Source organism: Solea solea, chromosome 5 (assembly GCF_958295425.1).
Source record: "Solea solea chromosome 5, fSolSol10.1, whole genome shotgun sequence".
Lineage (NCBI taxonomy): Eukaryota > Metazoa > Chordata > Actinopteri > Pleuronectiformes > Soleidae > Solea > Solea solea.
This window is the reverse complement of record NC_081138.1, coordinates 30,064,909-30,088,791: the sequence shown is the minus strand read 5'-3', so window position 1 is coordinate 30,088,791 and position 23,883 is coordinate 30,064,909. Positions and strand designations below refer to the sequence as shown.

Here is a 23,883-nt window from a genome sequence, read left to right as displayed (position 1 = left end):
AAAAAGGCTTCAGTGTCACAACCAGTTTAATGAGTTCAGCTCCAATGGGGTGATGTGGGGCACTGGTGCTGTTCTGCTCTGCTCTCTTGGTAATGACTTTGCTCTGAGAGAAAATGTGTTTCCATTCTCTCTGTGTTTGTGGTTTTGGTATCAGCGAACAGATCATTCGCCAGGACGGATAAATCACTCTCAGCCTGTTGGTAGAAACGTGCCATTGGATCAATACTGTTCAGCTGCGTCTCTAACCCCAGATGACATCGGTGTTTACTCACAACAGAAATTGTTAAATGAGCAAAGAATACACTCTCACTGTAATCAATCTGCGAGTTCAACTTCTGAGAGCAGGGGGGGGACAGGCTCGTGAACGCAAAACAGGCTTTCGTCATAAATCCTGACTTCACATTCGCTGAAAAACTAGGCCTGGAAACGAGCCCTCATAATGTTCTTTAGATGTTTGTCAGATTTGGAGCTTGTGTGGCCCCACCCACGTCTGACTGGCAGCACTCAAGCTTTTTTCACTTTTGCCTTTTGGTGGACTGGCCTCGGGCCAGACGTTAGTCAGACGCTGGAGTCGAGCGTTTACTTCCAGGTTCAATTCGGCGGAGTTTGCCTTCAACTCAGTGCTGGGATTTTTTCACACCAGGGAAATTTTACACATCGATTTAATTGCATTCATCCAAATTAATTTATGTTTTTTGCGATTATTTTTACTGCTGATCCTTCTGGGGATCGTGGGGTAGCTGGAGACGATCCCAGCCTGAACACGTCACCAGTTTATTACAAAACACAGAGACAAACAACCATTCACACGCTCAAATTTACACCTATCGTCATATATAAAGTCTAGAGATCAGTTTTTTAGTGTGTGGTTGTATGATGTAATGGCACATTATAGACTGGTTAACACCAGACTGCACCTAAAGCCTCGTTTAGACTGCAGATTTGTAAGCATATCCGATCAAAATCTGATCTTCCTGACCCAACTGTTCACATTATATAAACTGCAAGTGATCAGATTGGATCTGTGTGTGTGTGTCCACAGTGACATTGTCTCGTCTGGTCTTACACATGGATTTGTACAGATACAGGCCAAATACATTGGTGTCCACGATGGTGTACGGACACTTAATATTGTATTAGTGTTTGACTTCCTGTCGCGCTCGTGCTGAATGTGACCCGCATGTGGAGGATGTGGGATCATGTGGATTTTGAATATCCTTCGGGATAAAGTATCTATCTATCTATCTATCTATCTATCTATCTATCTATCTATCTATCAAACCGTAGAAAAAACAAAGAAAAACTCACCTGAGGAAGTTCTCCAGATCATCGCGGCTGCATGAAGACCAGGACAAATCGCTGGGGTTCCTTCCTTTCACCCACTCACCGGACATGATGTGGGAGTGACCAGTGCAGGTGGCATGGTCATCGTCGTGGCTCATTCCCATGCTGAGGAGACACAGACACACAAACACACCATCTCAGAGGAGCACAGCTACTGTGACATTGTTCTAAGACATCCTAAATGGAAATGTGTGTGTGGCTCTGTAAACCACATACTACATACATACAATTCATTTTTCTATTCAGAGAAAATAAACAAATAAACAGGTTTTCAAAAGAAATACAGATTTTCATTTGACACGTGTGCAACACATCAGCAGTCAATTCCCTTCAACAAGCAGCACATGTCATAGTAACACACCTGTAACATATTGACGGAGCCAAGTCAGAGCCTGAAGGAAGGAAGCTCTGACAGGAGGGACTCACTCTGTGTGTGTGTGTGTGTGTGTGTGTGTGTGTGTGTGTGTGTGTGTGTGTGTGTGTGTGTGTGTGTGTTCACCCAAAAGCCATGACCTACATTTGCAAATTAAAAACAACAACCTTATCTCAACTGCGGACTCTGAAACTCGTAAATAAGGAGAGCAGACTCTTTTTCCGCCTGGTTGGAATGAAAGTGATACAGAACTTTGCTGAAGATGGTGCAGTCAGTGTCTTCAAAGCAGAGGAAACGGTGTGTGTGTGTGTGTGTGTCCACTCAGCTTAGACCAGTAAACAATAAAAAATAATAGTAAACACTGGAAAATAACTTCTTTTTTTAAACCATACTGAGCTGCAAAGTCAAAGTCTGGTGTTCGTATGTGTTAAGTCAGGGTCCATCTGTTACAACCATGGTTCTCAAACTGTGGTATGTGTACCACCAGTGGAACGCAATCTCCCTCTGGTGGTGCTTGAAAAAAATCAGAAAAGATTTTTCACCTTATCTCTCGCTTCATCTTCCTCTAATTTCACTATACCAGTATGTGAAGCATATGTGAGGAAGAGGAGGATGATGAGAGCAAATTATGGACTTTCTTTCTTTCCAAGCAGAACACAGTGAACTTTCTGTCTTTTCACACGGACCACAGTGGACTTTTCCTGCGGACGCTTGCGGAAACTATAACTCAGTTCTTACGCCGAGTCCACAAACATCACGACAAAGCCAGTATAAACTCAGAGTTTATGCAAGTTCGTCAGCGCTTTAACAGCTACTTGACACGCAAGAAAACAATTCCTTGTAATGCACAAATGTTTGTGTGTGTGTGTTTAAGAGCTTATGTAACAATACTTCCATAAATTGCATGTACATGAGTAGCCGTCAGACACATTTGCGTGCCAGCTCGTCACCTTTCCAGGCCTCCAAACCTGGACCAGAGCTGCTCCATGAAAATTGTGATAACTCCCGAGGGGCCACGTGCCGCTCTATAGGTTCGTACACTTTGGCATGATTTCCAGATGATTTTCCAGCTGTAACATACTTTTTACTGCTATACAGAGTGAAGAAATAATCAGCTGAGTCTGTGGGTCACTCCCCCCCACCACCACTGTAATTCCTACGATATTAAAGCTTGTGTTTTAATCCAGAACTGACATTTCTAAATGAAGAAAATTACTTTAAATCCCTCCAAAACGACTTCTTTTTCCCCTCACATCGAGAAGCACAATTTAAAATGAAATTGGCCTTTGTCTGACTTTCTGGCATATAGAAAACTGACTACTTCCAATCTCTTTGGACTTATGCTTAAATAAAGCGTTAAGCTTTTGCCAAAAAATGCTCTGCTAAGAAAATATAATGCCCCGTCGGAGGAAGACATGCTCCAATGTTTTTGGAATATGTTTCTATTCAACTTGATTTTAGCACAAAATTCAATAAATTTCATCCAATGTGTTGTTTTTTTTTTCTTTTTGCAACCAGGTTAATCTTGAAGTTATAGTTGAGATAAGGACACAAGGAAAAAAAATTATTTAACTCCAACGATTAACTGATTAATCAATTATTAATCAACCAATTGTCAAGTGTTTTTTTAAGTTCACTGATTTTTAAGCTTCTCAAATTTGAATATTTGTGGTTTCAATAAATCATTAAAACATGTTTCATTTTGGTTTGTGGACAAAAGAAGACACAGGGGAACGAAAACACTAATAATACATTTCAACATTTTATGATATTTTATGGACCAAACAAGTCATTTATTATCAGGAAATAATCAACAGATGGATTGATTATGTAAATGTTATTGAACAAAAGGCTCAACTGTTGAAATCTACACCTGCTCGAGGATAAAATATCTTTTTTTTAGCTTGAATGTATCACAACAACCAGAAAATTTATTTACATTTAAGAAGCTGAAACATCAGGAAAGTTCACTCAAAACATCAAAAATAGTTGCTGATTGAAAATAATAGTTGAATGATTGATTAATGGTTGCTCAATAACATCATAGAATGGTTAAATTCTAAAGTAATGTCTCCACGGAATTGTAGAAAACATAGAGTGTTTATAAAAATTGGATGCAGACTGAGTCTAAGCAGGAAGTAACACTTTGCTGATTAGCCACCAGGGGGCAATGCCATTGGTTGCCAAAAGAACAGTTTGAATGAAAGTCTATAAATGAGCTTCCACTTCTCGCTTGATTTATAACGTCAGTAAACATTTTCTAGAAGCATTAATGGTCTCAATGACTAGTTTTTATCTGTTCTTCAACGAAACATGATGTCAGATTTAAGGCTGCAACAATTAATCAATTACTAATCAACTATTTTGATAATGGATTCCATAAGTTTGAATGTTTTTTTATATATCATTAAAAACAATCAGCTTCTTAAATTTTCTCCATACAACAACAAAAAATCATTAAAAGTGATCAATTTTGGTTTGTGGACAAAATAAGAAGTTTAAGAACATCATCATCATCATTTCATGCTTTGGGGAAACACTGATTAATTGTAATTGACAAAGTAATCAGTCAATTGAGTAAACTACACACCAATTTAGAGGAAAACAGATAGATTACAGCACTTATGAGTGGACACCAGTGTGACTGACAGCTAGAATCATCCACTAAGAGCCAGATAGCACGAGATTTCTGTGAATTTCTGGTTCCAGAATCCCAAGGGTTTAAAAAGGTGAGTTAATTTTACAACTAGAAGACCATGTCAATGTTTTACACATGGTCTATGACTAAGAAAAAGGGTCAGAGAAAGAAAGTTTGAACAAAAGGAGGAGAAACCCGAGTCTCTGGTGTGTTTGGAAATCAGTACGTCTGAAATGTCATACAGAGAACGGGCGTTTGTTGACACAGCAAACATCAGTCAGGGAAACTTGTCCACTGATTGTTTGTGGACAAAAGACAGAGAAAACTTTACCAGCAGTCAAATGACCCCAGAGTGTAAATACAGCTTGTTTGTTATCTTTTCGGTACGACTCTCCAACTCTGAATAAATGAAACTTTCACTCTGCTAATCAAGATGGGACAACTTTTAATAATTATTTAATCCTTCCATTATTTCCTCAATTAATCAAGTACGTGTTTGGTCCAAAGAGATGTCAGAAAATGTTGGAAAACGTTGATTCTCAAAATCTCAAAATGATGATGTACTTAAATGTCTTGTTTTGTCCACAAACCGAAATTATTCACTTATATTGATTTCTTTGTTATATGGAGCATAAAAAACAAAAAACAGCAAATATTCACGTTTAAATCAGAAAGCCTGTTTTAATTAGTAAAGGAAGACCCAAAATGATAAACCGATGATCAAAATAGTTGACGATTCATTTAGTAATCGATTAATAACGGATAATTGTATCGCTGGACAAATTAAAAAAATTAAAAATTAGTTAAATTTAGGGTCAAAAAGGTGAGTGGCTACAGTTTGATCGACTACAGATGTCAGTCCTCTGCCTCTAAGGATTCTCCCCCCGTCTTCTTTCCCACCTCCACCCTCTCATGCAAATAAGGTCACTTGATTTTCAAACAACCAAGATGGCACTGGCCAAACTGCAAAACTCAATAAAACTCAAAAAAAAGCGATTTCGGGTTGTAAAACCCGCCTCTTTCATGATTTAATATTTGAATATAATGTGGGCTCCGTGTGACAATAATGAGCACAACGATTTGATGCTTTCCTCTAAAAACTTTACAATATTTTTCCTTTGAAAAGTGCCAAGAAAAAGGCTTTTGGGAGGGGCGATACAGAGTTAAAAAATCCTACATTTTCAAAGCTTCAAAAACAAAGTGGGACTTACTTGTGACCCAGCTCGTGAGCAATGGTGAAGGCCAAGTTGAGTCCATTGTCCTCTGCTAACACACACTTCCTCTTGGCACTGCAGACACCGCCCAAATAAGCAATACCTGCAACACAACGACATGATGATGAGTTTTAAAAACGGATCGATTTCCGTGCCGGTACCTGTTCAATATGTGTATTATATTGTATTTTTGAGTTTGTGAGGTTTGAATGGTCACGTTTTCTATTACACAACAAAAGTTCTATTATTTTATTTTCACAAATATAAAATGTATATAGATTTGCTTCACCTACCCAATACCCATCACTCTGCCCACACCAAAGTCCATAGAGAAAATGTGCACTTTAAGCTCATGGAGACACAGTGGTGTCCGCTCCACTGCTGCCTCATTTGCAAAGTTTGTCATTTGGGTAAATCCAAACAAAGAATTTCAAACACAGAATCCAAAAAAAAAAAAACACATTCCACCTTACTGATGGAGGCAGCAGTGCATCAACAACTGCTGTGTTCTGTGATGTGAAATACCCAATTTTCTCTGTGGATTTTGGTGCAGAGGAGTGAGTGGTTTACAAAGTGAAGCAAAGTACAGTTTCCAGTTGGAAGAGAAACTGCAAACTCTGCAAAGTTAAGCTGGTACATGTTTTATCAGGTGATTTATCTATTAAAAAAGTTAAAATCTTGTTTCCTTCTGTATGCTGATTGAGTTAAGATTAAGATCGAGATAAAAACAAAAAGAAAGTTATTGCAGTAAATAAATAATAGGCCTATAATACAAATGGTTATTGAATAAAGAGACAGTCACGTTAAAAACTGCATTAAAAATGACAAAAATAAGAGACTATACTATACTATAAACATAAAGTATATACATACTAATAAAACCTGAGTTATTCCTGAACTTGGCTTAGCACCCTGCACACACATAAACTTGTTTTATATCTTAATGAGGACAAATCAGAGGCATGCATTCTCAAGCTCCTAAACCTTACCTTAACCATCAAGTGCCTAACCCTTACCCTAAAAAATCCCTTTAAAATTGTGGGGACCATAGGTTTGTACATTGTACACACACTTGAGGTAAAGGAGAGTGCAAAATGTCCAAGGATGTGTGGCATTTATTCAGCTTGAGCATAACTCAATGGAATCCAATTTGAATGTCTATCAATTTCCCAATTAAATCAGCTCAGCTAAAGAAAGCAGTCACATCAGGACATATCGGATTGTTATTAAAGTACAATTTGTCTCCATTAGCAGAGCAAAAGACAAACCGTGCTAGAGGGTCTGAATTTTAGTTTAAAAAAACAAAACAAAACAAAAAAATAATCAGTGGTCTAATAGTTCTCCTGACACAGTCAACATACTGTACGTAAACAGAGAAGTACACATGAAACCTTTCGTTTAAAAACAACAGACATCAATCAGCTTTTCATTCAGGGTTTTCTCTGAGGTGAAACTTGTGTGTACGCACACGGACACTTGGCTGGTTCTGTTCGCCTCTGGAACTCTGCCACTCGGCCTCATTTAAATCCAGACAGACATAAATTAAATAATTGAGGATAATACGACAATGGAAGCAAGATGAGATGTTGAAGAGAAAAAACCAACACACAGAGGAGAAGGAGAAGAGGAATTTTGGCCTTATCAGTCAACAATGGCAAAGACACACATTACTTCACCGGTACATGAAGTCAATGAGGTTTCAGGATTTAGGTCTGTGTGATAAGACAGAGCTGTTCAGGAGAAACACAGAAGAGCAGCTGGAGGCCTTCAAAATAATGTTGGTCTGTTAGATCCAGGGTTTCGAAGGTCAAATTCACCTTTCCCAACACCTCCAAGGTTTTTCCAGCACTTTACAGCTCTGATAAATAAACGATTATTAATAAGCAAGCTTTCTGGTTTTTTTTTAGCTTCTTAAAATGTGGTTTCTTTGCTCCATATAACAAAGAAATCATGAAACCTGAATAATTTTGGTTTGTGGACAAATCATGACATCATAATTTCCAGGTCTGGTAAACACGGATCAACATTTTCTGACATTTCATGGACCAAACACATATTTGATTAATTGAGAACATAACAAACAGTTTAAATTGCATTTAAAGAAATGGTTATGCTATAAGCAGACACATTTGTGATTGGTTTATCTGCATATCTCTATCTAATCAGCAAGCTATTAGTTCTGGGGGGAAAAAAATGTTTAAAAAGAAAGTTAAAATCTCAAGGTATTTATCCAAAATTCGAGCACTTTCCCAGTCCATTTTCACGCTTTTTCAGCACCTGACCGCTCTGTTAAACTACATCGATTCACATGAATCACTTAAGTGATTATATCACTACTCTAAACAGCATTTAAAGAGATGGTGTCACGCTATAAGCAGCCAAATGTGTGTCCCATAATAGCTGTGGAATAACTGAAAGAAAACACATAATATTTACTATTTAAAATATGTCACCAGTCTGTTAGCAAACTATTACAGAGCATTTTTGGTGCTAGTCTGCACTAGCTCACTTTAACACAGCAAACAAATCAATCTATTGCTCTGACTTTAGCAACATTAGCTAACTTACCTCAGAAAGTATAGGTAGCTAGCTTAAGATTCCCTCACATTTCTTCTTCTTCTTTTTATCACAGCAGTTGACAATCAACATATAAGTGCATAACATCCACCATTTACTCCTCAGACTGTAATGCTTCTGTTTTGTCATGTTTTTTGTACCTCCTGCTATGTTTTTGTCTCTCATCTGTCCTCCATTTTGTGTTCCTGATGTTTGTTCGTTTTCCCTCCACTTCACCTGGCCACGCCCACTTCCTGCCCCTGGTGTTTTCACCCAGCGAACCTGTGTCATCTGTTATCTCTTGTTCTATTAGTTATACTTATTATATGTTATCTTTGATTTAGTAGTAATTCTTATTAATTAAAATACACATTTGTGTGTTATCTTTGGTTTTAGTCGTTGCAGCGTGCAGCTAAAATACACAATTCTGACACAGCACCACTTCCCTTCAACCTTGCTTTCAAAATAAGAGCCCCTGACTTTGGCTTTTAATTACTTCCCGTGTAAACTTTTTTACCATAATGCTTCACAATGAAAAAAGCTTACAATCAATATTCTTACAAAATAAAATGTATAATATGCACTTTTGTTTTTAGTTTTAGTTTTTCAATACATAAGAAGTAACAGGAAGTTGCTTACAGTCCTTATTCTTGGACAATAAAATGCACATTCTTATCATATATTTCATTCTATTACTTCACTTGATCAAATAAAACATATCAAATGTTAAATTTTAGTGGTATTTCCACAACTGTCGTAATCCATCAGCTGTAACAGGAAGTAGTCAGACTCGGCACATGCACAGAACAAATTTGTGCTTGTTGGTCTTTGACCTGGTTTATATTTTTGGTTCCTGGATTTTTCCCTTGCTCATTCTTGATTTGTCTACTTTATGTTTTACTTGGCCGGTCCACTGGATTAAAGTTGAAATTTGGACTGGACTTTTGTTGCTTGTTTAAATAAAAGGCCTTAACTATCACTTTAAACACACGTTTAACAGTGAGCTGGTTGAACATGGAGGTCTGGCTGGGGAGATGATTAAATTCCTCTTAGGTAGACACTTCCAAACTGCCTCTGGACAGGAATCTCCTGATCTCTTCCTAACTACATCTCCAATATCATCTGTCTCTTCCTCTCGTTTGGGGGACGGGGGAGAAGTAGTTTGAAGAAACAGCAGTTGGTGGCGGCAGTGAAAGAAATTTTGCCCCCGTTGCTTTCAGCTCTGAGAGCCACTGGCAGCTCCGGGAATTGAAATCTATGGTCCTTAAAGCTCCTGCTGCTCCTTCTTGACGGCTGCACCGGTGAGTAGTTAAGTGGAAATCCAGAAGTCAGGGCAGGAACTCGAGTGATTCTGACTGGTCAGAGAGTGAGAACGCTTCACAGAATACTGCAGACTGTTACACAGGGAGGGAGACCCAACGCAGTGGGAGCTGAATGCACCTGAAGCTGCTTTCAGACGTGTGTGGACAGAAAACTCCAGAGAATCTCCGTACATAGTTAAGAGCTGTGTTTACATGTGCAAAAATTATGTCTTCATTTACACTTCCAACTATTTTGATAATCGATTAATCGGTTTGAAGCTTTTTTCATGATTAAAACAAGATTTCTGATCTTTTAAGCTTCTTAAATGTGAATATTTTCTTCATTTCTTGGCTCTGGATAACAAAGAAATCATAAAAAGTTAATCATTTTGGTTTGTGGACAAAACAATTTGACATTTGATAACATCGTCATTTCCAGGTTTGTCGAACACAATCAACATTTTTTAAGATTTTCTGACATTTTATGGCCCGAAGGATTAATCGAGGTAATAATCGTTAGTTGCAGCTCTACTTATGTCCATACAAAAATACGTAAAGTCATTGATTCTGCAACAGATTTGGTTTTGTTGCAGCTTCCCTGTCACAGGTCAAAAGGTGATTCATATCATTAGAAATCAAAGCAAAGTTGAAAAACCATAAAACCTTTTAAATACATATAAAAATATCCATTAGATTTGCCAAACAAGTTGATAGTGCTTGGTATAGCAGTGTTTAGATCTCTCTACCACTGCACACAGGAAGTGATTCATTTTTATATCGAGACAGTGAAGTGAAACGACTGGAAACAGGTCAGGAGATTTATCAAAAATAAATGCGACTTACAGACCGATGCGACTTATAGATGTTTTTTTCCTCTTCATGCGACTAATACTCCGGTGCGACATACAGTCTGGAAAATATGGTATATGTAAAAGACGATGCCCAGGAAAATCTAAGTGACTGCAAAAATGAAAACATAATGGCAACATAGACTAAGAATATCAGTCTTTACCTGCTACAAAGGCGCATGTGTCATGTGAGGATGTTGTGATGTTGTATAAATGTCCGGCGTTGCCCTCTGTGCAGAGTGGACCGACAGTCAAATCCAAACATGGAGGATTTGGATTGGACTGAGCTCAAGTTAAAACCCTCTTCACTGGAAACATTTTGGGGTTGATGAAAACAGATGTTGGCCTACATATGGACATGCGTGTGTGTGTGTGTGTGAGTAGGTTTTATTCTTCACTGTTTTTACGAGCATACGTAGCTACAGCTTCAGGCTATAATTACATGTATGTAAGACTGGAGGCAGTTATGAGAGAGCATCCTGGAGTCGAGGGACACCTGTCTGACGAGAGACGAGAGAATTCATGCGGAAATAAGCACTTGCTTCCAACTTATAACATATCAGCATTTTTTCATAAAGCCTGGCCTCAGTGATAATAACTCTATATTTGGCAGCTGCACAGTCTGGACGGGGTTTTTTGGGTCTTGGCTTTTCTTTGTTTGCATATCTGGACATCCAAGATTCTCTACCCCTGCCTACTATTAGTGAGAAAATCCTGTCTCAAATTTTCAATAAACAGTGCTGATAAGTAAAACACTTTTGATTAGCTGAAGCAGTACGTTAGTCCCCACAAGCAAAAACAGTCTCCTAAAATAGTTATTTGTTTGATTATAAAAAGTCAGTCAGTTATTGTGGTTATTCGTATTTCTATTAAAAAGATACAAAACTGAAAAATGTTGTTCTTTGTACTCATAAAATGACCAGATTTTTTCAGTTTCTTAACCCTTTAACACCTAAACCTCAAAATGTCCATCTGGCCTTTGTTTTTGCTTATTTTAACCATAAAAGGACCAGAGAATGTCCTGTCACTAAGTGCTTGTGTCTGTTTTTCCAGGATAACTTCCAATATTCTGCAGTTATTTACAATTTACTGCATGATAAAACACTGATTTTGTGTGTTAAATTTGAATTTTGAGTCTTTGCCGCTTAATGTGCAAAAACAGGCACATTTTTGCCCCCCCAAAACATACCATATCCTCCCCATTAAGCATTGGATCAATTAAAACTACCAATCAAACACTTGAACGTTTGACTTTTGTGTGGTTTATTCACATTTGGCTACCACAGGAAATGAATGGGAAAAGAATAGATTGCTCACATAGTAATGTGTTTGCATTATTATATTTAAGACCTACACCATTAAGAACACATTATTGGTGTTGTTTTCATTCAAATACAGTGAAGGCTGCTAAAAAAAAAAAAGCACCTTCCTTTGTTATGACATATTAGCATTTCTTCATAAACCCTGGCTTCAGTGATAATAACTCTATATTTGGCAGCTGCACAGTCTGGACTGGATCTTTGGGTCTTGGCTCGTCTTTGTTTGTATATCTGGACGTCCAAGATTTTTTTCCCCCCGCTATTTGTGCACATAGGCTTACACATACTCCAGTTTTTGTTTTTTTTGCTTTGCTGATTCAGTAAATAGTGCTGATAAGTAAAATAATTTTGATTCGCTTTGAAACCCTGAACCAATACATTAGTGCCCACAAGCAGTCACAGTCAAGTCAAGTCAGTATTATTTACATACTGTAGCCCAACATCACAAACACAGTTTCGCCTCCCGAAAAGTTACATTCTCACACAACTCTCCTTAACAACTTACCGTAACTCCTCGACTGTTTGTGATATCTAGAAAATTCAAAAACTATGGACTGGCAATCTGTCCAGGGTGTGACGCCGCCTTTCGCCCCTTGTCAGCTGAGATTGGCACAGTGACCCTGGCTCAACCCTCAAGCGGTAGAGGATGGATGGATGGAAAAGAGCCCAAGGAAAAGAAGCTGAGTAAACATCGGATTGGCTTTTTTTTTTTGAATGACAAAATGGTCAGGAGAGGGGAAGGGAGGATGGATGTTTACGGTGCTGTCGCAGAAATACGTACTCCTAAACTGTAAGCAAAGTTCCGCTTTAACCATAAATGTGTGTTTTTATACTGTACATTATACATACATATATATATATTTTTTTTTTCTTACCTGGTTAAATATATATATATGTATATATTTTACCAGGTAAGAAAAGTCTCAGTGAGATTAAAATCTCTTTATCAAGAGAGACCTGGCCAAGACGGTCTCTAGAAAAGTAAAATTTGATCCCATCCTAAAAGCCTGAATATCACACAAATGTTCCATTAAGATTGTAAACATGGAAATATTAAAAAAAAAAGTAATTTTAAATGAGTCATGTTGTGAGCCAGTTATTTTCTTTTTACGGAAGCAGTAGGGAGTTGCTGAGTCAGCATTTCCAACTACGTATGGAATGCACCATTTCTACAATATACTGTAAATACGACCTGGTAATCCACCATTATCACAGCAAATAGCCAAGGTTTAAAGGCCCAAAAGAGCTGCCAATGACCAACGACCGACTGTGTTTAGTCAATGGACCATGGTCTTCATGAGCAGATCAGATTCACGGTCACCACAGTGGCCCTAAATCTCCATGTGACCAGCACAAAGCTGAGTGGTGAAGTTCCACAGTGAGGTCAGAGATGAGGCTGAGATTTTCCTGCAGCATCAAAGAACCGTTGAAGGCAGCACTTCTGAGGCTAAAGCCCCCGCACAAAGAGCCGCGATCCACAGCGCTGTGGTTATCAGAGGCCGGGCTCTGACCTGGTGTTAGGGGTGAGCTGGCTGATCAAACACTGTTGTGTTGGCTCACAGAACTGGCAGCACATCCAGCCAGACAGCCTCAAAAGAGCCACAAAGCCTTATCAGGCCTGCGGACTCACAGCACAGCCTCTGCCCACAAGCAGCTTTGGCTCGCCATTTATTTTGCGCTAATTAGCCGTTAAAACATGAAGGGCTTCCCAATGAGCCACTGAGTCCTGGGCAGTGGAAGCTCCCAGTGCTGACGTCACAGGCCTGAGTCAGCCTGGAAGAGACGCTTTGTTCACCCTCTCACGCATACACACACACACACACACGCTGACTCATAACACATGCTGGTCCACCTTAGTCTGCCTCCACTGACCATGATGTCAGCCTAACCTTTGCACACGCAAATAAACAGGACACAAATAAGAAACACTTGTCTTATACACTGATATACTGTACAGCATTGGTATGTGGCGGGCTGTTGTCATGGAGACAGTCAGGTTTGTGTTTGGAGTAAATATCCATAAAAAAACACCACTTGCATGTGTTAGGCTCAAAGAAGAAGCAGTAATTCTTAAAATTGAAATGATCAAATTACCAAAATGTGCTGCCACAACCAATCTTCTATTCCCTGATTAAATGAAGTCATACTCTTAAAAAGACAATGCATGGGTCAGTATAAATGTATAAACAAAACAAAGAAACACCTTCTGCTCATCCCTCTGCTTTAGGCAAATGTAGTTATTATGTAAATTTTCAGCTCTTACAGCTCCTCTGATTACTTGTGTTAACGATATTCCCGTTATTGCATACCACAAATGCTGCTCTGGACAGAGTCACAGATAACAAACTGCCTGCTGTTGACAGACCACTTGGCTTTAGTGATGTGGTTCTGGACTGGTTCAGCCTCTTATCTGAACTGAAGCCTCTTCAGAACAGATGCTTCTTTCTTTTGTGGGGTCCTCCAAGAGTTTAATCTGTTCCCCTTTCCATAAACTAGAGATAAACGCTGCATGTGATTCGCTGCTATGCAGATGACACATGACTGTATGTCACAGATTTATAAAAATTAGATTTTCCAGAACCTCCAGAACGAGCATACACATCTCTTGGATTATCAGAGAGTTGCTCTTTAACGACTGCAGTTTTATGTCCACCTGAGACATTTTAACAAAGATAAGGACATCTGGATGTCCCTGTTTGAAGATTTCAGATAGAAAAACTCAGGGACCCGCTTTTAAATCTGTCCATTTTAATGGGCTCCTTTTTCCCTTAAGAGAGATAGGCTGTAATAGTTTATTGTTTTAAATTAAATTTTTCACTTTCAGTGATTGTCAAGTTTATTACTGTTGTTGTCATTTGTCACTAGATTTTCATAATGATCCAAAAACAACCTGTTGTTCCACTCACTCACTGCCTTTACTCTCCTCTTCCTCGCATTCTTTTTATTAACAATACAGCTGCTGTGGTATGAGCTTAGGTTTTATTGCCAACAGTTTAGCAGACTTTGTTTTTCCTAATGTTTATACTGAAATGACAACAAATGGTTTTTGTGATTCCTGTCTTCATCAGCACAGGTCGCTTGTATATCTTGCAATTTACGTTGCTTTGCTGTTTGTTTGTCCAAATTGTGCTTTAAAATAGCATGTGGCTTTGTTGTTGTATGCCTCTCTGTTTTTGTTTCTCTCTCTGTCCTGCGGCCTTGGCTTTTACCGTTCTTAATGCAAATTTTCGGCAAAAGTGCCCTTCCTGTGATTTTAAAGAAAACTATTTTCCACTCAGTCAGTGTGTTTACATGCATGTTAAAAGTCAGACTTTAGCTAGACTAAGACAATAATGTGGTTTTCTTAATGTCACGTAAACACATTAGTCCGACTAAAATCGAGCTAGTCTTAGTTGCACTAGCATGTATAATGCGATTCATAGTCTGATTACTACTGCATGTATACGCTTAGTCTGACTGGAGTCGGCAACCACATGAGCCATGTTCCATTTTATTTGTATCCCGATTAACATGTACAGCAGGTGCGGAACATACAGAACCACAGCACAATCCAACTCGTTTGTTTTTCTGTGACATAAAGTTCAACACGAAACTGATTCAATATTCACTGGCTTATAGAGAGATACAGCACCACCCACTGAGGTGGAGTTGGACGTACCCGGCCAACAAATCAATTGTCTCCTCCGTATGTAAACTCAGACTCTGCAAGTTGTCCAATTGCTTGTCTTAGTCGGACTATGGCCTTAGCTCGATTAAACTGTGCATGTAAACATACTGATTGGAAGGCACTCTACTATCCATGTTTATTCTGGGTGTAAATTTTAATTCAGAGGGACAGGGACTCTTTAAGAGTAGAGAAAAACAGGATGGAGGACAGGAAAGACACAACGCTTTTATACAACGACAGAGGACTTGGAAACCTTTAAACGCATCATGAACCGAGGGCCATTGAGTGTCCAGTCTGGTCAAGAGGGGGCTGGTGGGGGCCCAATATGAGCTTAAAATTATAACACAATACTCCATCTTGCTATCACAATAAAGATATTTATTACTTATCAAAGAATTTCAAGTGTTTTTATATGGAATGATGTGTAATTAATAAAATGATGTCACAAACAGACATAGATATCTGAAATTAAGTGAATAATAACATGGACAACTGTAATTGGATAACTGTAAGTATAGTCCTGTGTCTATATTCTCACTGGCAGCTGTGCCTCAGATACTTGTTGTTGAATGTGTATGTATGTTCATTATACCATGATATGAAGTGGTGGGCCACAATTGATTGTTGGGCTGAACCAAGAACTGCAATCTGCACTTTTAATGGTCTGATTTGGAAATTTGGAAACGAAGAAATGTCGTTTTATATTTAAAAGATGTAAATGTAAATTATTTTTAATACGTAAATAAATGGTTTATCTATCTCTCTCTCTCGCTCTCTCTCTCTCTCTCATGTGTACATGCACATACACGCAGGCTATGAATCAGCTGATTGTACAGTGTCACCTCACAGTCCAGTGAGCAGCTACTAAATAAAGTCAACCATGACTCTCCAGTCAGCCGGACATCGTTCAACGTCAACATCCCACCAACCCCCTAATCTCCCAGTTACACCCCTGCTCCAGTTAAGCAAACACAGGAAATGGGATACAACTACAAATATTACTTTTATCCCAGTCCCACCCACCATCGCACTGCATTCAGGCTGTATCCATTTACTAATATAAAGATCAGAGTTCCTCTTTATCTAAATATATTCAATAATTACGCCTCTTTTATCCTGTTTCCATGGAGCCGACAAGCTGGGTCATGGCAACTATATTAATAACCCGGGAAATTATGTCCTACGAATTTAATCTGGGCTATAATCTTGCTGTTTTCTCATTAGAAATTGTAGCAGCAGACGACATAGGAACATTAGCCTCAAATGACAAATAGCAGATGAGAGTGTAGGTCTGGTTTTAAAAAAACACCTCGTGTTCATTTGAGCTACTATAAACAACCTGGGACATGTTTTCATTAGCTGCTAATGCAGCACAGAAACACAGCGTTCAGACTCTAACGTGTGCAACTGGAGGGAAGCAAGAGGAGGATTAAATGCAAGTTCATTTATTCACAGTATTATGGTTTCCAACGCAAAAAAAACCAAAAAGGAACGCAGAGTTACCTGCACAAAACTCTTAAAGCTCTTTTAAATATGACCTACTATGAAAGTGGACACATGCCAGTTCCTTTATTTAATCACTCCTCGCTCCTCGTTTGACCTCCGAATCCTTCCAGTTTCCAATCATGAAGGATATTCCATTTCCCATATTTCACAGAGGGAGGGGGCCAGGACTGTTTCCTCTGCTCACATGAGACCAAACCTGCTAACCACTGGACTCTGCAGCTGATCACACTGATTTCACAGTAACGGGATCACATCACTGCAGTGGACTGGCCGATAATGAAGCACTCACACGTACAGTGTGTGTGTGTGTGTGTTACGGCCTTCAACAGAAACACTGCTCTCTTTTTTTAATGGGGTGAAATCATGACCTGCAGTTGCAATGGGGATCTTTGGCTTTACTTGAGCGTTGCTGTCTTTCAGTTGGAGCGACAGTAGCTCAGTGGTAGTGGAGCGAGTCATCTTTCAACTTGAAGGTTGTGGCTCCGCTAGTCTGCGTGCCTATGTGTCCATGGGCAAGCCACTTAGCCCCACGTTGCTGAATGGGTAAATGGCAAAACGGTAGAGTGAAGCAGCTTTGAGTGGCCGTCAAGACGAGAAAACTGCTACACAAATCATTTACCATTTCAGCAGTAACTCGGAAAATTGGGTGCCTGACGCTGTACTTCGGATGGTACTTACTAGGGCATCTCCAGACCCTATATGAGAAAATCATCACAATCTTGACATCAAATCCCAGAGTCTTCATCCATCAATCTGGAGAACCGTAAACAAACACGGCTGGAGCCAAGCACTGCAAGGCCTGATTTATGGTGGTGGCTTATTTTTTAGTTCTTGAAGGTGATTGTGGGCTTGTGATAATGCCAGAGCCGAGTTCATGAAATAGACGATTCTGTATGAATGATTTTTGGAATTTTATCCTGGGTGATTTACGGGCCGGCTACTTTCGAATTAAGCATTTATGAAATGTTGGGTATGCTATCACTGATGGATTGTCTGGTGGGGTAGAGAGACGTCCAAGGCCGATCTCAATTCTTATCTTGACCAAGACCGTCAACATTCCTCACCCTTACAACCAAAAACCAAGAGTTATGAGCTGCCAAACACCGCAAACCTCCCTTTTACAGGCATTTAAGCAATTAATGATTAGTGCAGTTTTCAATGTACTGCAGAGGTCACTGAAAGGTCGACCGGGGACTGGACCCAGACGCCCTCCTGTTTGGACCGCAAACCTACAAAGGATAAACTGCCATGTTTTGACGGAGGGTTTGTCTGAACTGGTCCAGAAAAAAACCCTCTGTTTTTAGTCAACAAAAACAGGAAAAAGATCAAGTATATTCCCATGAATTCTACTGATCTTCTTCTACCTATGACCTACAAAATTGGTTGTGCATCACAAGATGGCCGTAGCAGCAAGTGTGATTTCCTCAAACAGTAGTTCTTGTTGTTAATCACTGGGAGAAAATCTAAACAATCAGCAAATGTGGCCAATGGCCCATTATTTTTGCCAGTCGTGCAACTAAGCGGTCACTACCACGGCTGTGGAGCCATAGTCCGGCGATACAGAGCGATTTTAAAGTGTCCATCTGCTTTGAGTATGAGTCTGGAACCCTTTCCAGACTCATCACCTCCCACTTTCAAGAGGCTTGACCAATGGACGTAGATCAAAGTGCCTCTGTACACAACTGGATAGACCTACAACCAACTAGACCATGTCAACAAACATGATTGTTGTAGTTTTCCAGTAGCAATGGCTGCCTCGTAATCGCGTCTGGGGACTTTTCCGTGGAGCAAGACAACTGGTCTTCAGTGGCCGTCATGTTGGATGTCCAGCAAAAGCTGCTCGACCTTGCTTCTCTGTCGCCATCACGTTAAGCCCGTCTCTAGTGGACCAGGGGTTTGTGAGTGGTTCCCTTTTCTTTCTTTTTTTAGGAGATTCTGAAGTTGGCAGGACACCGTCAGACTTGACTGGGTTCACCCAGAGCTAATGTTGTGGACATTTGCTTGAGGAAATTTTCTACTCCAACCAAATCTTCTGTATAATGTAGATGTTTGAAAAGTTACAACAGATCAACAACTGTGGTTTCTTGGAATCAAGTCCCACGGCTGAATTTATGTGTATTTCGGCGCCTTCTGACATGGAGCTTGAGACGCCTGGCAGAGTTTTTGGAGCAACACCTTAAATTAGTGCTGTGATTATAGTGAGGCTCAAAGTGGGTCACACACTTTGGGCCCGCTCGCACAAAGAGCAGGAGTGTTCTCATTGTGCAGTAAGATTAGCAGGCTGAGAGTATTATGGCAGGGCAGAGCAGTGCACGGCCAGGAGCTGCCACCACACCTCATAACACAAAGCACTGCCTCTGTCAAAGCACTGCCTCTGTCTACTTCCATTACCTCATCACTGTGTGCACACTGATAATATGTGATAACGTGTGGGAAGTCCAGCTATGTAAGGTAAGACGGAGATAAGGAGCTGATCCATTCATTCATCTTCTACCACTTTATCCTCCACATGAGGGCCGCGAGGGAGCTGGAGCCAATCTCAGCTGACATGGGGCATAAGGTGGGGGTCACTCCCTGGACAAGACTCCACACAGAAAGGCACTCGGTGCGGACCAGTGACCTTCTTGCTGTGAGGCAACAATGCTAGTTTTTGAAGTGTAGTTATATCCCACACCTTGATTGACATCAAATTCTTTCCAGGACCAATTCCATGAAATTCAAGGACCGAAATGTGCTGACACAGCTTAAGATGGAAGGAGAACTTGTAAGAGCTTGTCTTTGTCCATGATGGCGTCCACTTTTATTGATTTGCAGCACGCTCTGCATCTGTACAAGTGATTGTCCTTGAGATCTTGGTCAAAGTCCGTCTGTGTAATTTGCCTTTGGTGAGACAGAGATCTTGGAATTTTCAATTCCTAGACATCACGTCGTCATTTGTTTAAGTTTCGCTCGGAATCTCACATCAATGGCGGGTAGAGAGACAGTGTCCACAACACGGCTAGTAATTACGACTCCTTTTGGAATGTTTGTTTCACTTTGGTAAATCGCTGAAGTCACAAAAGAGCACAATGTTTCTACTGATGGAGGCAACAGTTAATCAACAACTCTATGGACGTGTGTGGAGTAAGCAGTTTAGAAAGTGACTCCAACTTTAGTTTCCAGTCATAAAAAGGTGAGAAAGAGAGAGAAAAAAACAACAGTAGTTTTAATATATCATAGACTTACCCGGCCATAGATTTTATTAAATGAAGCTTTAATTAAATGGCTACAATCTGTTTTCCCTGGGTTCAAAATGTTAAAATGATCAAAAGTGCCAAATTCTGTATTATTGGGTTCATTTGTGGAAATGTAAATTTGACCAAGAGAGTTCTTTACTCCTTTAAAATCTAAAGGATGCAGCTGAAACACTGTGTGAACTCATTTGACAACGGTTATAATCTAACATTTGATTCTATTTAAAAGTTAGTGACAGTTTTTAACTTTAAACTGTGGCGAAGCTTCAGAAAGAAAGATCTGTTGTCTTTCATTCCACTATGTGATGTTCCAATTTTCTCTGTCAGTCCCACTGATGTCAATGTACGTGACCAATCCTTCAGCCTGTGTTTCCCAAGCTCCTCAGTCCCTGCTTGATACTCTGAATATCATAGACATCCTATTGTGCAAATCCACCTCCTTCCCATCTCTAGCTTGACCTCCAGGACCCGCAGGGAGCGTCCGTTGAAAGTTTCCACCAACGGATTCTGCACCGCAGACAATCCTATCTTCTATTTTCACTGGGCCGTACATTTAATGGGGAATATTCTCATCACCAGAGTCTTCTCGCCAAGGCATTCTTCTGTTGCGAGCTCAGTAAATGTTGTCATACACTTCCCAATGATCTCTCCTTGATGAGCTGCAGGATCTTGGCTTCCTCCTTGCAGGCTGGCTCTGGATTCTGGGTGTTCCAGACCATCTCCATATGGTAATCACCATAATGAACCATGTAAAACAGCAGGGCACTCCCTAATTTACAGACCCCACGTGTTTTATGGGACTTTAAGGTGTCAGCGAAGTGTAAAATACTGCTAATATCATATACTGCGTGTAAACAGCGATGCAGTCTTCCGCTTGCAAAACAAACTCCTATTGTGGAGCTTCAAGATTTGAGATTTGAATGCCAAAATGTCAGTTTTGAAAGCTGAAACTCACAGATGATACAAGATACCAGATGATAATCACACTGGTTTTCCTCTAAATATGAACATAGTTTACAAAATTGACATCATGGTCTATTGAAGACGAGCTGAAAGTAGTGATTCAGAGCATTAACTCATCAGGAAAATGTTCTACTGATGTTAGAAATCAAGAGACCATTGGAGTCGTCCCCTGGTGGCTAATTGCTACTCAATTAGTTTTGTGGATTTGCTGGAATAACCCGTGTTTTGTGTTTATCATATATATGGAGGAGGAAGAACAAAGATGGAGGTCCTTGTGTCTCTCGGTCAAAATGACAAAACCCGACTTCTTGTGCAAGTCGTTCATCAGGTAAGTAACTCGACAGCGCCACACAAGGCTAACCTGGTTACTACACATTACATAACCTACTTGACATTGTGCTTTAATTACTAATGTCAATGTTGGCAACATGCCCGTATGCAGCATTTTGTTTTTCATATTTTGAGCTGTAGAACACTGCATTACAGGAACAGCATCAGGTTTGGGTCAATAACGGGGCAGCGATGGATCAGTGGTAGACCAAGTCGTCTTTCAACTGGAAGGTTGCCATACAGCGCTATAAAATGACAGACCATTAACCAGAAGACAAAGAGTACGGTCATTGGTCTTCTCCTGCATCTAACGGAACACGTCAAAAACTAATGATGGTAAGGGAAACATTCAAAGACATGGTCACCGAGGACTCAAATGTTCTAAAATAATATTCCTTTCACTTTATTTGTGTTTTTCTCTTAACACCTGGATTTATTTTTAGTACAGACGGGCAAGGAACCATACGAGGTACCTTCATAGACCATCTTCTACATGAAAATAAAGAATTTTGTGATATCGTGCAATGTTTTTCTGCACACGCTAAGGTAAACAAACTAAAAAGGACTTACATTGTAACTGCTCTGCTCTGCCGTCAGGGACAGAACACATTATTAATGATGTGAAGGCTAATTTTAATTCGTAGTCCCACGACCTTTGCAGAGAATTGAATTGCGAGTGCACAGGAAACCGGCTGTGGAGCCGCCCTGGCATAAATATCCAGTATCTCAAACCCAGCCACAGTCAGGGCGACGCAGGACGTGTGAAACCTCCACTCACTCGTCAAAAGTCCAGAGCTTCATGTTGCTACAAGGATTCCTTTTTTTTTTCTGCCACTGTGAAACCTCCCTGTTTTCTCTATTATGTAATGTTGGAACTTTTCCACGCGCGATTGTGATTTATGTCCGTACAAGTCAAAGAACTGGCCACAGGCCACGGAAGCCACAGAGGTTTGCTTTTGTGCTGCTGCTGCTTTTCCCTATTTGACCACACAAGCTTGTTTTGTGGCTATATTTAGTTTACCGGAGGGCACACACACACACACACACACACACACACACACACAGAAGATGAAAAGTGTCAACCCCTTCAGTGCAAACATTGATCCTCCTTTCTGTGTCTAAAGGGAAATTCCCCCCTTTTATGAAAATCAAAGAGGTTTAAAGGTGTAATTTATGTGACACGTCTTCCGTCTGACAAACACTTCACAGCTTTTCTTCTCGGGTGGAACTCAAATACACAACCATTTCTTTCATTGAAATGACTGTGTTTACATTTACAGTGTGTGTACTTGTATGTATATCTTTGTGAGAACCAAAAAAAAGCATAGAAACAAGGAAAGAGAGGACATTTAAGTCCGTCCTCGCAAATTTAAGGGGCTTTTTCGGGGTTAAGATGTGGTTGAGGGTTAGAATTAGGTTTGTGTTAGGGTGAGGCATTTAATTGTTATAACTAAATTCAACATGTGTGTGTTCTTTGTGAGGACCAAACAACTAGACCTGGTTTTAAGGCTAGGAATAGGTTTAAGTTAAGGGTTAGTGTCTGTGTGTGTGTTACTCACCCACTGTATCGCAGGGTTCGTCTTTATGGACGCAGAAGTCTGTTCTGAAAAAGAAAATAGAAAACAGAGTTTACTGTCCTGATCCACTTCAAACTCAATTTTAGACACAACAATTTCAATCATGATTTAAATGAAATGAAATAGTTAATAATAGCACATTTTATTTCTGCATTACAGCGTCTTTAACGGTCGAGTCACCGCAGCCGCTGAGCTCGTATTCAAAGGCGAGGACGGGCCGCGGGTTCGTTCGTGTCTGTGGATCGCGTTACACAGGGCTGTGTCTTTGTAACGTGGAGGTGAAGTGAACTCTACCTGAGGGGCAAAAGCAATTTAAAGTGAAGCAGCTTTGACAAAAGCCGCCGCAGGATTCGGGATCTCGTCCACCCACAGTTCCACGATTCTTCAAACCCGTCGTTACGCAACAACACGACGTCTCGCTCCGCTGCGGAAAAGTTGAACCTGATTCAACTTTTCTTTTTTTCTTTTTTTTCCACAGACAACCCTGCATTGTTTTCCTGGAGCCCACCCATGTTGTCACCCGTGTTCTGTTGACAGACTGACGCCATTCACATGAATTCCTGCGCTGCATTTCTGGGTTTTTTTCATTCTGAACGTGGCACAATAGTGTGTTTTTATTTCAAAATGCAGATAAGACCCACCGTCTATGGATGGGCAATATATCAGCATCCATATTTATATCATGGTTAGGGTCTGTGATGACTTTTCCTGGTTTTTAAAGGCTGTTGCATTGAAAACAGTCATATGTTATATTCAATTATATTGAATAAATGTGAAATACACTAGATAAAAAATAATATCCATGAAATCCACAAAATTATATTAGAAAAAAAGTCACTCAATAACACTTCTTAAATTTTAAAGGCTAATTATTTGTGTCACAGCAGAATTTGACCATATTTATAGTCAATGATTGCAGGTAAATTATGTAAATATTTTCACTCTCAAACTTCGGTTAAGAGTCCAGCTAAACAAACTGTGTGCAGCTTTATAGCCATATCTCATATATCAGGT

The 23,883-nt window shown here is 39.8% G+C and overlaps 2 protein-coding genes across 4 annotated transcripts in view; one reads left to right on the top strand and one right to left on the bottom strand.

Annotated features, from left to right (window-relative positions):
• Nucleotides 1–23,883, bottom strand: part of adamts17 (ADAM metallopeptidase with thrombospondin type 1 motif, 17) — a 91,430-nt gene that overhangs the window by 40,062 nt on the left and 27,485 nt on the right. For all 3 annotated transcript variants that reach the window (XM_058629244.1, XM_058629245.1, XM_058629246.1), the window contains exons 7-9: nucleotides 22,852–22,895; nucleotides 5,567–5,672; nucleotides 1,309–1,449 (exon numbers count right to left, since the gene is read on the bottom strand). In XM_058629244.1, the coding sequence (XP_058485227.1) occupies nucleotides 1,309–1,449; nucleotides 5,567–5,672; nucleotides 22,852–22,895 (291 nt within the window). The remainder of the gene's footprint in view (nucleotides 1–1,308; nucleotides 1,450–5,566; nucleotides 5,673–22,851; nucleotides 22,896–23,883) is intronic.
• psmd13 (proteasome 26S subunit, non-ATPase 13) overlaps nucleotides 10,106–23,883 on the top strand; it is a 108,187-nt gene continuing 94,409 nt past the window's right edge. The window contains exon 1 of the mRNA XM_058629251.1: nucleotides 10,106–10,115. The gene's annotated coding sequence lies outside the window, so the exon portion shown is untranslated. The remainder of the gene's footprint in view (nucleotides 10,116–23,883) is intronic.